Raw genomic sequence first — 13,843 nt, 5'->3', positions numbered from 1 at the left:
TCTTGGATTCCTGAGTTAAAAATTTAAGGAGTTCCATTTACCTATTTCTGGTGAGTGTGGTGTGTAATAATAACACAAACGGGTGTGAACACTGGTCAAGGCTCTTTGAAAAGGACTATACCTTATCTAATATATTGAAATGTATATATTTTGGAATGGAACTATCACAATTGTTTCTACATAAATTGAGTTTTTTGGGGAGTTGATATATATTATGTGTATCTAAAATTGGTTTGTGCTGTTTTCCTTTTTTTCTTACATTTTTTTTGGCTTTTGTTAAGTTGCTAAATAGAATTTTTTATTGTGGGACCACACCACAACTGCGAGCCAAGCATTTTGCTTACAATTGAGGTGCAGCTCCAATTTACTTACATAAGAGAGTATGACAAGTAGGGGTTTATTTACTAAAGCTGGAGAGTCCAAAATCAGACTCCCTTCTGCATAGAAACCAATCAGCTTCCAGGTTTCATTGCCAAAGCTTCATTGAACAAGCTGAGGTTAGAAGCTGATTGGTTTCTATGCAGAAGGGAGTCTGATTTTGGACTCTCCAGCTTTAGTAAATAAACCCCGTAGTGTCACCTGTCAGATTTGGCATGTAGTGTTAAAGTTGGCACACCAAGATGCAAACCATCACTGCCACAGCAATGTATCCGAGCAACACCATGTCTGCTTGTAGGTAGGCCATCCTAAGGCAGACCTGTTTTTAATGCCCCTGGCCGCCCATGTGAAAGGAGCCTTAATCAGCTGATTAAATTAAATTGTATATGGTATGAGAGCAGTGAAGTAATCACTGAGGATTAGTTCATTCATTGCCTATTTGTCACAAACAAAGCTCAAATTACTTGTGAAAATCAATATGAACAGCGTATGCTACATACATGGTTTTCCAGTTGCACTGAATACATTATGAGGTCCATAAGCAATACAGTGAATGTGTCATCACATTGTCATTTACAGTGGTGAATCTTGAAAATTACATTACATGTAGTAGGTCCACATGTATGGTTTTCAGTTTCCTCACTGATCACTGCCATTTAGTGATTTCCCCATCACTTAACATTTGCCTATGGACAGCATCCTGAAGATTATAAAACTGGAAAACAGGCTGTTGTACACAACAATTATTAGTATTAATATTATTAATATTATTATTTTCAAGAAATAGCTTATTTTCCTTTTGTCAGTAGTAAAATATACATTCTGATTTGCTGTTATAAACAACAGCTCCACTGTTCTTTAAAAATCACATGTTTTGTGTTGAAAGCGGAAGTGATGTAACATTCTTTTGCTATCGCTGTGTGATGAGACATTAACCTAGCTAACAGGTGGGAAGCCTCACATTCGTGGGCTCAATGTCAGTCTTTGAAGGACTGAGATTGAGCTCTGCAGTCACGTTTGCAGCAGTTGTTTTCTTACTCCGGGTCCCAATCCTGCGCATGTCCTTTTGTCTCTTTCAGTTAGCTGACCATGTCGACTGTGCTTATGCTTATCAGATGACATTTTCACAGAAACTGTATATGCCTTCATAACCTTTGAAACTGTAACTCACAACACGGCAAATAAATTGGCAACTTCAAAAACACCAACTAAGTGGCACCAACAATTTGCCTGCTTTGAAGCTCAGTAAGCTCTGACATGACTCCTATTACTACCATGTTTCCCCCAAAATAAGACACTGTCTTATATTTTTTTTGGCTCAAACAATTTATTGTTTATTAACAACCTTATTTTTGAGGTAGGTCTTATTTTTTACAGGTGTGAAGAGATGAGCTGTAGGCAGTTGTGGATGAGGGTTACTATAGAGAGGGCCGGCTGATGACAGATGACAGTTGTGAGCTTGCAGGTGTTGCAGAGGTGAATTGACAGGTGAGTTACAAACAGGGTGCAAAGATGAGCCACAGACCGGTGCAGGGGTGAGTTGCAGGGGATGCAGAAGTGAGATTCGGGTCCTATCTTCCCACAAATGCACTCACCACTCCGCCTCTTCCCCACTGGCCGGTGATCACCCCTGGGGCATTGGCTTCCATGCATTAGGCTGCAGGATGAGATGCCCCGTCCCACCCCTAAACACACTGCACCCTCAGATATCTGTTCCTTCCCTGTCCCACAGTGAGTACAGAGGTACGTAGGTTCTGTGGGAGCAGATGGCGCTGTTACTTACAAGAGGGATTGTCACTTGGAAACACAAAAGCCATGCTCTGTGTTTAGAGGAGACAATAGATATCGGTGTACACAGAGCCAGTGCCAGAGGTGGTGGAACAGCTGATCACAACTAGGTCTTATTTTCAGGGTGGGTCCTATACTTCAGCAATTCCCAAAAATAGTACTAGGTCTTATTTTTGGGGTAGGTCTTTTTTTCGGGGAAACAGGGTAGAAGCGCACGTAGTGAATGACCACAGTGAGGCTTCCCACCTGTTAGGTGTCTCATCATACAGTGGAAGTAAAAGAATGCTATATCACTTCTGCTTTCAATGTGAAACAGGTCGTCAGGGCCGGTGCTTCTGCTAGGCAAACTAGGCAGTTGCCTAGGGCGCACTGCCGCCTAGAGGTGCCTGGGCGCAGCACAGGCCGGCATTCTCTCTGTGTTGGATGCCACCATGTCATGAATGATCCTTCAGCTGAGGTGAGGGGCGGCAGAGGAGAGGAAGAAAGGACAGAGGAAGATGCCTGGTGTCTGGGGCCAGTGTAGCTGTTGAGCTGCTGCTCCTTCCAGTGTTCCTCTCAGACTCAGTCCCTTACTGCAAGCTGGCTGGCAGCTGCTGATCACTGTGGAGTTCCAGCCCTTCTCTTCCCATTTATCAGCAGAGGTGGAGCTGCACCTGCAGAGCAAGATAGTGTCTGACTCTGATGTCTCATGTCTGTGTCAGTGTGACCCGGCTGGCCAGCCATCCATCACATCATCATGTTGTTGGTGGTGTATAATGTCGGATGTGTCACTGTGTGTGATCGCTCAGTTCAGATGTGCTCTCTGTGTGTGTGTGGGCTGGGATGCCTGCTGTCACAGTGTTTTATCTTCCCCCATTGCCTGGGGAATTCCAGCCTGAGATCTGTCAGAGTGTGGATCCATCATCCTCCACTCACTGCAATGGTCACCCTGTCAATACCAGCCACAGACACACCCCATCCGTGACACTGATTTTGTCTTTAATGTTGATGCTGGTGGTATCTTATGGCGCTTATTTTTGCATATGAAAAGAAATTTAGCAGTTTCACATTTTGTTGATTTACCGTATATACTCGAGTATAAGCCAAGTTTTTCAGCACATTTTTTGTGCTGAAAAACGGCCCCCTCGGCTTATACTCGAGTCAACGTCAGGGAGCACTTTTTAGGGGGGCGGCGCGGTGCTGCCGCCGTCCCCCCCTTCCGACGGAAGGGAAACCAAGTACAGGGGTTAGCAGAGGGCTGCTGTCTCTTACCTGGCTCCGACGATCCATCCAGGAAGCGCTGCTCCTTCAGTCACTCCGGCCACTCCCTCACTCCTGCCGCTCGGCTCCGCCTCTTCACCGGTGATTGGCCGCCAGAACTGTAGCTCAGGAAAGGCACACAGGCGGCCAATCACGGGCGAGGAGGCGGAGCCGAGCGGACCCGCGAAAATCGAGTGAGGGTAAGTGTGCAGTGCAGAGGTGCTGCTGCAACCACATATGCTGGCTGCAGCAGTACCGTACTAGAACAGGAGTCAGCAAGTGTCATTGGTGTCAGTGGGAGGAATAGTGCCCCATCATTGGTGTCACTGATACTAATGATGGGGCATTATTCCTCCCACTGACACCAATGATGGGGCACTATTCCTCCCACTGACACCAACGATGGGGCACTCTTCCCCCCCCCACTGACACCAATGATGGGGCACTATTCCTCTCCCCACTGACGGAGTACTATTCCTCCCACTGACACCAATGTTGGGACACTATTCCTCCCACTGACACCAATGATGGGGCGCTATTCCTCCCACTGACACCAATGTCGGGGCGCTATTCCTCCCACTGACACCAATGTTGGGGCGCTATTCCTCCCACTGACACCAATGATGGGGCCCTATTCCTCCCACTGACACCAATGATGGGGCGCTATTCCTTCCACTGACACCAATGATGGGGCCCTATTCCTCCCACTGACACCAATGATGGGGCGCTATTCCTCCCACTGACACCAATGATGGGGTGCTATTCTTCCCACTGATACCAATGATGGGGTGCTATTCCTCCCACTGACACCAATGATGGGGCACGATTCGTTGCTCTGACACCAATGATGGGGCACGATTCCTCCCACTGACACCAATGATGGGGCGCTATTCCTCCCACGGACACCAATGATGGGGTGCTATTCCTGCTAGTAGGTGCCTCATTTCCCACCCTCGGCTTATACTCGAGTCAATAGTTTTTCCCAGTTTTTTGTGGTAAAATTAGGTACCTCGGCTTATATTCGGGTCGGCTTATACTCGAGTATATACGGTAATATTTTCTACAGTTTTATAAAAAAAAGTGTATTTCCTTATTTTGTGTGTGTGGGGGGAAAATAGCTTGTATATATTGTGGCAGGACGAGGTCGTACCACTGTTTAATAGGGCGGTCAAGGCCAGATCTTGGAAGCAGCAACCACACTAATGAGGCAGGTGTGTGCTGCATTCATCTGAGAGCCAGGGTTGAAACTCAGCGCCCCACCCTCCTGAGGGGGTAAGTGATTGCAAGGGAGCAGTGAAAGGTGCATATTTGCACCATATTGTCCAAGTCAGGACATATTGAGGCACAAGCCTGCATGAGAGAGGCAGTCTATGAAAGAAAGAGCAGCTGGGAAGTTGCAGAAAAGACACAGAGCTGAGGTACATTGTTTTGTGCACAAACACTGAGATGTGTTTGATAGTCTGGAGGGCCAAGGCCTGAGGTCAAGGCAATAGAGCTGCCAAGAGAGCCACGAGGCTGAATATGGTTTGTGTTCTTTTGTATTGATGGTGGAAACCCCTAGGTGGGAAGATATTAATTTATCAACTTTTGCCTTGTTTTAAATAAAAGTGGGTAGAAAAAGCCCTGAAAAGTAGTTTTCGGGCATGGAGTAAACTCATTGTTTGGCGCTAATAATCAGCGACGAAACCCCAGACTTGTCACAATATATATATGTCTGTAGTATTACTTACCTTCTGGATATTTGTATTGGTCTGTAATATCTTCTCTGGTATTGCAGCCAATGCTCTTTGTGCTGATGTACTTGCCAATGGAATAGGTGTCTGTCTGTCCCTTCTCAGCTCCTCCATCTCGGAGAACCCAGTGGACAATGTCTCCATTCACTTCCGTATATACAAAGGGAATATCATAGTTCACATCCATATCACCTTCTTTAATTGCTTTCACAGGAGCTGGACCACAGCAAAATGTACCTAAAACATGATATGGCAAGGTTATGACAGTGCCACCAGTAACTCCAGGTGGAAATTAACAATGAGCTGCCATTATTATTTACAGATTTCAATAGTATAAAAGCTAAAATGTTTATTTAATGTGAGATCCTCTGGACCTAGATCTCACTGCAGCCCCAAAGATGGGATGCAGGATATAAAAATGAGAAAATGAAGGGTGTTGTTAAAATTCCCCCTTATTATATGAGTGAGGTGGTCCTCCGTCAGATGATCAGTCCTGTCATTTAACTGGGAAATGCTGTGTGGTTGACATGGTACTAAGGTTATTTTTGATGGCTAGATGGCCAGTGGTCAAGAGAATGTAGCGAAACAGCACAGTGAAACTTTGCAGAGATCTGGATGGAGTTACGTGTTGTAGCCCTGTGGACTATGAGAGCACATGGGTGTTCAACTGTCAATCTGCAGTGTTTCAGTGGAAGTCAAGCTGTAGGGGTCCTTTCCACACCAACAACCAAGAAAACTATTGACTCTTACAAATAAGCCTATAAGCCAGTCTTTATCAACCAGAGTTCCATGCCTAAAGTTCATCCATAGTCTGCTAGGGGTTCATTGAGAAATTTCTGCCTCTCAGATATGTAGTCACTGACATGTATGATCTTTTTAGCTATCTGTAAGGGAAGCATTCTGAACCCTTATGTAAGAAGCTCTCTTCCCATTGCCCACTAAGCTAATGTACTGTGAGCTATAGATATTGTAATTATTGGCACAGGTTCCCTGAAACCTGAAAGTTTTTTCAAGGGTTCCCCCATGTTAAAAAGGTTGAGAAAGGCTGCTAAAAGTAATATGTAGGGTTTGTCAGTTTAGAGTATTATGCAGAGCTACCTGAGCCTGTAATTTCTTGCATAGAAGATACATCTACCAATGCTTAATCTGTTTGTACCCCACAGTAAAGGCCTATGTTGACATGCTTTTGTTTGCGTCAATCAGGTTTTGCATTCCCACTACCGGAATGCAAAACCTGCTTAAGGCAGGTCAGAAGGAGGTCAGATGCAGGTCAAGTATACCTGAAGGATCTCAGAAGCATCTTGATCTGATGTCAAACTAATCCTATTGACAAAAGCTCAAAACCCATTGGCACAGGCCTTAAGTGTAGTAAATAAGTGCATAAATACTGTATTAGTCAACCTGCAAAGGTATCTACTGATAAGGAAAGGTAAATTATTAGTTCTGACTTCAGTTGGCCAGGGCTTAAGGTCTAGTTTCCGATTGGCTAACTTAAGTTTCACCTAGGAGGGAATATTGAGCCACTTGGCACGAAACCCAGAGGCAAGTAAGATCACTTGAGTATTAGTGTCTGCTTCAGTGATTTTCAGTTGCCAGAGGCATCAGTCAGGTATGGTATATACATAGTGACATTAATCCAAGCTGGACCAATGTCACTATGTATAACATACTGATGCCTGGAAATATTCTTTCAGTTAAGTTGCTAGACCACGACATATGTATGACATAGGCACATACCTCCACTGATCTCTTGAGGGGTGGCATCAAGAACCTGCCAACCATCATATCCTGGACGAAGATCCCTCCTAGCCATCCAGCTTTCATTCCATACATGAAAATTCCTACAAAATTAAAAGATCAGTCTTCCAAAAAGAATAATTGGGCACTAGGTATGTGTTGGTGGTGATGAGTTGAAGTAGATAGAATTTGAGAGTAAAAAAACTTTAAAAGACATCTCTCTGTCAAGCGAGTTATCCCCAGGGGTCCCTGGAGTTCTCTATAGCACCCTCATTGCTTGTAAGGAAGGAAAAGAAGGACCGTCTCAGCAGGGCTGAAAGAGAGACATCACAGGAACTCCTATCCCTGTCTGAGGATTTGAACTGAACTGGAGGCCCAGAAGAGGGCACTCTGGGTCAGGTAAGAGACTAATATAATACAAGTTGTCTGCTAGGAACTGTTGTGCTTTCTTCAAGCGCCCCAACTTTGCTGGCCAGTGTTTCTTTTGTCAAGCACTGGCCTGTGTGATAAAACTGGGACTGTTATAGCAAGTTAGGACTGTCTTTATATACTGTTGCTAGGTAAAAGTGATTCAGTTGTGTTAATTATTGTTAGTCAGAATACTACAGGTGTTCAAAAATATTTCTGAATAATGCTGTGTCCTATTGATTATTTGTATAAGTATCCGGAGCTCTGGATGTGACATCACCGCGACCAGGGTGAGGTCGGAAGCTGAATCCTGGCCTTGGAAAACAGAGCTGGTAACCGTGACAAGTCCAGCTCTGTTTGCATTCCAAGGCCAGAATCCAGCTTTTGTCCTCACCCTGGTTGCGGTGACGAAACATCCGGAGCGCCACAATCCCCGGCTGGCTCAGCTGCATACTGCATTTCTTCCCTGCTTGGGTCCAGTGAGGAGCAGACAGTCCACCACACAATCCTAGTTGCCACATTGTAATGTCATCCTTATTTATGGCTTATTCTACACCAATAAAGGTATACCTCCTTGGGAGGTGAACATTGTTCTATTATACTCTCACAGCCAAGTTTTTCTGAGCTAACATACTTCACTCCTCATAGTGTTCAGCAGCAGCAGTGAGTAGTGACCCTTAAGGGTGAACATTTGCGCTTGACTCTCTGGTTTACACTTGCTAATCATGTCTTCTTTTGGGCTATGCTTGGCCTAATAAATTCTTTGAAATACCACAAGGTGTGTCGGTAAGTGCTGGGTGCACATGTTGCTTCATCTTGAGTTGTGTCACAAAGTAACTCAGCGGCTCCTCTGGGGGAACCAGGTAGACTGTGCTATTCGTGTACATCACAAGGTTATATTTACCTGTAGTGCAACTTTAGGTTGTATTCATACTGTGGGGCTGCATTAATGCATGCATGTTATAGGGTGTTATGTTGTACTTTTATGTGTGTTGTGTTAAGCCAGCATATTCATTTGAATAGGCTGCCTAACAGTGGTGTATTTAGGTTTTGTGCTGCCCTAGGCAACACAAAAATCGCCTGCCCCATGAACACCAACCAACTCCCCTTCCCCCTCCGCAGAGAGAGCCTGAAATGACCAACAACACCCCTGCCCGCCACCTGTGAGAGCCTTCCACTATCTCCCCCTCCCCTCGATAGAAAGACACCCATCTTCACAGCTCTGGACATCCCCAGGAATGAGAGCCATGCTCTATGTACACCATCAAGCAACCCGCAGCCTCTCTTGGATCCCACCTGGTTCCCATGCTGCGCGTATCCCTTCCTCCATCTATTCTTCTGGGGGGAGGTGCTGCCCCCCTGAAAAATGCCACCCTAGGCAAGTGCCTTGTTTGCCTTGTGGTAAATACACCCCTGCTGCCTAACACACACTAATAATACACCAAAAAAGGTGCATGTAGCATCTCTGGCACCATACCACAACAAATGTGAGTGTGTTGCTCTGTGCTGCAAGGTGAGGTGGGCTGTCATTCGGAATGAATATCAGCACACTTCCCAAATGCAATGTCTGACCCCCTGCTTTTGTTGTGTTTCTGGGGTTTTCACCTGTAGTGAGTATTTACTGGCCTGGCTTTTAAAAATTAGACTTGTTGCCAAAATTAAAAGGAAAGAAATCCCAAGGCCAGCAGCTTTTCCAGGAAAGGGTGACCATCTTTTAAAAGGTATTTATAGTATGTTAATTTGCCGCGCTTCCATCTACAACATTTACATCATAATCACCCTGTGATTGAACATGTATTCCTATATAAACTGAAATATACATGAATAAATATGCTTTCATCAAAAAAGTCCCACTAAAAAGTGAACTAATGGGACTTTTTTGATGAAAGCATATTTATTCATGTATATTCAGTTTATATAGGAATACACGTTCAATCACAGGGTGATTATGATGTAAATGTTGTAGATGGAAGCGCGGCACGGTTTTTCAAATTAGGCTTTTTGCACATTAATATGAGTATGTGTAGTGTGTGAAAAGCTTCCAAATAGGTATTTATAGGTTGAGAATCACTTTTGCTTTATTTATTACTTTTAACACAATTTAATTACATACTGCTCGCAAGATTTCATTGGTTTATTATTTATAGTATGTTAACTACTTTTAAATACATTCTAAAACTCTAAGGCTCTGTTCACACCAATGTATGTTTTAGTGCTTTTTTGCAGAAATGCACTACAGTCAATTTAACATGGTTTCCTCTGAAACATGTTCACATCTATGCTTTTGTGAGCTGCTGCATTTTTGGAAAGGGTCAGGGATTTTTTTAAAAGCTAAAGGCAGTGTTTTTGCTACAATAGAGTTCATTGGAGAATCTGCTGAAATGCACGGTAGTGCATTTTTGCCATGTTTTATGTATTGCATTTTTATTCTGGCCAGCAAAAAAAATTCACCCTTAAATAAAAAAAATAAAAAAAAAGAGCTAAACAAAATGCGGTAAACACGTGTCTATAAAAACGCAAAATGAAATGCGAAAAGCACTGCAAAACGGACAAAAAGTAAACTACATGTGAATGGAGTCTAATATATTTCCAATATATGACTTCCTTTTTTATTTGTTTGGATAGAATGGAAAAGGGTTAGAACATCTGACAATTTTACCGTATTCTTAGACCTTGTTGGGGAGACCTTTTGTGGAAGCGGGGCACAGTTTTTCAAATTAGGCTTTTTGCACATTAATATGCATATGTGTAGTGCGTGAGCAGCTTCCAAATAGGTATTTATAGGTTGAGAATGACTTTTGCTTTATTTATTATTTGTAATAAATAGTTGATGGGATTGTCACCAACAAGGACAAAATATTTGTATATTTAAACGTGTCAATTCCTGCAGTACTACTTCTGGCCACATGAGGTCCACAAGCACTCTCACATACATAAAACTACTAAACTAGTACAATCACAAGTGAACACAAATTGCTTTGTTTTCGCTGTATGAGATAATGAGCAAAGTTGGACATGAACTGCATTCAAGTGATGTAATATGTGAGGAAAAAGATTATAGTACAATACAAGTGTAGTTAGTGACAAGTGACATTTAACAATATCATTATTCTTCATAAATAATCCATATGCATCCACTACTTAATAACCTGTAAACTATTTTAATGAAACCTTTTTTTACTGTGTTTTTTCCCTCTTTATAACATTCCCCATGCGCTCCCAAACCTCTCCCTTTCCCCTCACTTCAGTTGATTTGGAATGAGCAGTGCACACTTGCCAACTGTCCAGAATTTGCCAGGACAAACATATTTTTTATTAAGCTGTCCCGGGCTCTGTTCTGGAAATCAGAGCTGCAGCGACAGCAGCAGCCCTGTCTGCACCATATCCCCCTCTCTGCCTTTCCTTGCATCTCTCTTGGCATTCCCCAACATCACCCCAACACTTCTCTGCCCCCCCCCCAGCTTTTATCCCACCCCTGCAGCACTGGTCCACATATGTCTCCCCTGCTGTCAGCTTCTCCTCCTCTCCTCTCCCAATGGTTTTAGCCACTGATGGGGAGCCTCAGGAGGATCAAACTAAAGCCCTTTTTCCTGTTTTGAATCTCCAGCAACACCAGTCCTCTGCTGTGTCACCTTCCCCCAGTGCTGCTGGACAGGTTCCCCTCCTCCCCCACCTGCTGGCTGCAGCTGCTGCTGAGGCAGTGGGAGATTAGTGTGGTGTCTACGATAGAGAGAGCGAAGGCTGGCAAACATGTAATGTTTACTAGCACCTTCCTGAATGAACATAGTGAGTGATTGGTACCAATCACTCCCTGTGTTCATTCATCACTGAAACGTAGTAAACTGTGTTTACTATGCTTCAGTTTGTGAATAAATAGGAGCTGCTCTGTATAGAGTGCTTCTATTCTTTCATATGCAATGCATCTGAGACTGCAGAAAAAGGGAATGGGGGCTCTATGTCTGTCCTCAGTGTCTTTCTTGGTCTCAAAAAAGAGACATCGAGGGTCTGTTAAGACACCTGATAGCTCATCAAAGCCCCCCAAAACAGCTGTAAAAAAAACCCTGTAAGACCCCGTTTACACAGGGCATACTACAGCACACACCAATGTGAGGCCATGATTACTCTCTCAGGTGTTCCATGTATCGCCCTGCAGGCAAGTAGTCCCATTGATATCTAATGGGATACAGTGGCTGTATGGACACAGCTATTGTTCCCAATTAGACATCATTGTGGGTGCATGTGCATGTCCTCAAACTCATATTGTCTATTTTCGGGGCCATGCACCTGCAAGTATGTTAGATTAAAAGCAGCAGCTGTGTCCATGCAGCTACTGCATCCCATTTGATATCAATGGGACTGCCTGCACAAGGATGCAGAGAACACTAGAGCATCCCCATGTAAACAATGCCCTCCATGGATGTATGCTTTAGTACACCCCATGTGAAAAATACCTTAGTAGGAATTTAGCAGGTATTTTGTAAGTTATGTTATGTTTGTGTCTGCTAATAATGATTTTTTTTGTAGCAAATAATGTATAGTAATAGTGTATTTTTAGCAAAAATAGTGATTTGCTTAACATTTACGCAACAATTGCAGGGCCTACAAAGTCAGTGGCACTGTTTTTCATTCTACAGGTCATGTGCTTTCAGAAAATGTCCTTTGCCCTCCTGACCCCCCAGTACAGTACCCTGGTACTCCCTGTATAGTGCCCTCATGACTCACCAGTACTGTGCCCTGATGCCCCCTGTACTTTGCCCATCTCATCCCCCAGTACTGTTCCCTGCTGCCCTGTGTACTTTGCCCACCTGATCCCCCAGTACTGTGTCCTGATGTCCCTATACTTTGCCCTCCTGACCCCTAGTATTGTACCCTGGTGCCCCCCTATACTTTGCCCATCTGATCCCCCAGTACTGTGTCCTGATGCCCCTATACTTTGCCCTCTTGTCCCCTTGTACTGTGCCCTGATGCCCTCCCTGAACAAGACCTTTTTGGCTGTGTTTCATTCCTCATTATGAGAAATCTTTTCATATATACAGTATTTTAAAAAATTTTTACATATAGTATGTAAAGCACTCGATACATTGTTTTAGCAATACATTTTCAGAAAATGTCCTTTGCCCTCCTGACGCCCCAGCACTGTACCCTGGTACTCCCTGTATAGTGCCCTCATGACTCCCCAGAACTGTGCCCTGATGCCCCCTGTTCTTTGCCAATCGGATCCCCCAGTACTGTGTACTGATGCCCCTATAATTTTGCCAGCCAGCTTTGCAAACAAACCAAATTAGCCTGTTTAACAGTATGCGTTAAAAACAGAGGTTTAGTTAGCACACATTTGCAAACACATGTGTAAGCTACAGAGCCTCATCACAGCACCCCAGTATTCTGTAGTTCTTAACTCAATTTTAAGAGCCCCCATAGTAGAGGCACATGTATTTAATGGATAGACCAAGGGCAGATGAACCTGAGGGAGCCCACCCCTGCTTAAAAGGTACATGAGCGCACTGGACACCCAGCATGTAGCACAATGGCAGCTAAGGTGTCCAGTGCGCCACCTTGACCAACAATTCAAGAGGAGAAAGCTCATACTCAGCTGACCCACTAATCTGACAGCCATATAATGCAGTTTATGGACTCTTTGCCTGTAATTCCTAAGAGACACAGGGCAGTAGGTGCAGTCGGATGAGGGCATTTATTGAACTGCCCAGGAAACGTTTTCATTTTGGGCACTGAGGGAGAGAGAGAGCACCTCTGTTTGTATGCTCACCTGTCAGTGAGAGGACAGACCAGTGGAGATCCAGTCCTAAGATTGGAAATGAGGACACCCAGAGCAATTCAGCATCACCCACATCATAGCGCCTGCACCTCTGATTATCAGCTTTCAGGGAGAGACTGTGGGGCCCCCTTGTAAGAGAGATGTCACCACAGCATCCTGGGGACTGGTGAGAGGGCTCTTCACCCATTGCTGATACTGTAAGCAGGAACAGAGCCACTGAGACCAAGTGTACCCAATCCATACCATGCACCCATACTGTACTCTATATCGCACTTATTCCAAACACAGACTGCACTTATACCAACTCCATACTGTATTATACAAAACCTTTACCACATTTGATCCACATCTACCTTGCACCTGTGCCAAGACTATACTGTAACTGTGCTGTACCTATACTGCATGCAGGTTAACTTGAACTGTCGTTAATGCACTACCAATTCTTAAAGGCCCCAACAATAACCGGCAGAAAAAAATCTTAAAGGACTGCCCCTCTCATAATAATTATTATGCAAGTCCCCATTGTCCCTCATCCAACTCCTCTACCATACTACTTTTCTTTTGAAAATTGCACACCCAGTCAGTCTAGAACTAGCATTGCCACTATAAATGCGCTCTGGCAGTACAGTTCCAGCACAGTTTGGATTAAACTTTACTACTGTTCACTGCTGCACTTAAGGTGGCCTTGCTACTGTTTATGCTGATCTGATTGCCAAATGTCATCTTTAATCCTAGTCCTTACTGTTAATCATTTTGTATGCTAAATTGTGTTATCACCATCGCTTCT

At 44.0% G+C, this 13,843-nt stretch overlaps 1 protein-coding gene across 1 annotated transcript in view; it reads right to left on the bottom strand.

The window, feature by feature from the left end:
* The window catches only part of LOC149465848 (protein-glutamine gamma-glutamyltransferase 5-like), a 99,983-nt gene that overhangs the window by 30,324 nt on the left and 55,816 nt on the right, over positions 1-13,843 (bottom strand). Inside the window, exons 8-9 of the mRNA XM_089673378.1 lie at positions 6,876-6,979; positions 5,136-5,375 (exon numbers count right to left, since the gene is read on the bottom strand). Coding sequence (XP_089529504.1) covers positions 5,136-5,375; positions 6,876-6,979 — 344 coding nt within the window. The remainder of the gene's footprint in view (positions 1-5,135; positions 5,376-6,875; positions 6,980-13,843) is intronic.

This window comes from Staurois parvus, unplaced genomic scaffold (genome assembly GCF_062004578.1).
Source record: "Staurois parvus isolate SC_StPar_1 unplaced genomic scaffold, SC_StPar_1.0 ptg000137l, whole genome shotgun sequence".
Classification (NCBI taxonomy): Eukaryota; Metazoa; Chordata; class Amphibia; order Anura; family Ranidae; genus Staurois; species Staurois parvus.
Note: the sequence above shows the minus strand (reverse complement) of the source record. Positions and strands in the feature narration are given on the sequence as shown.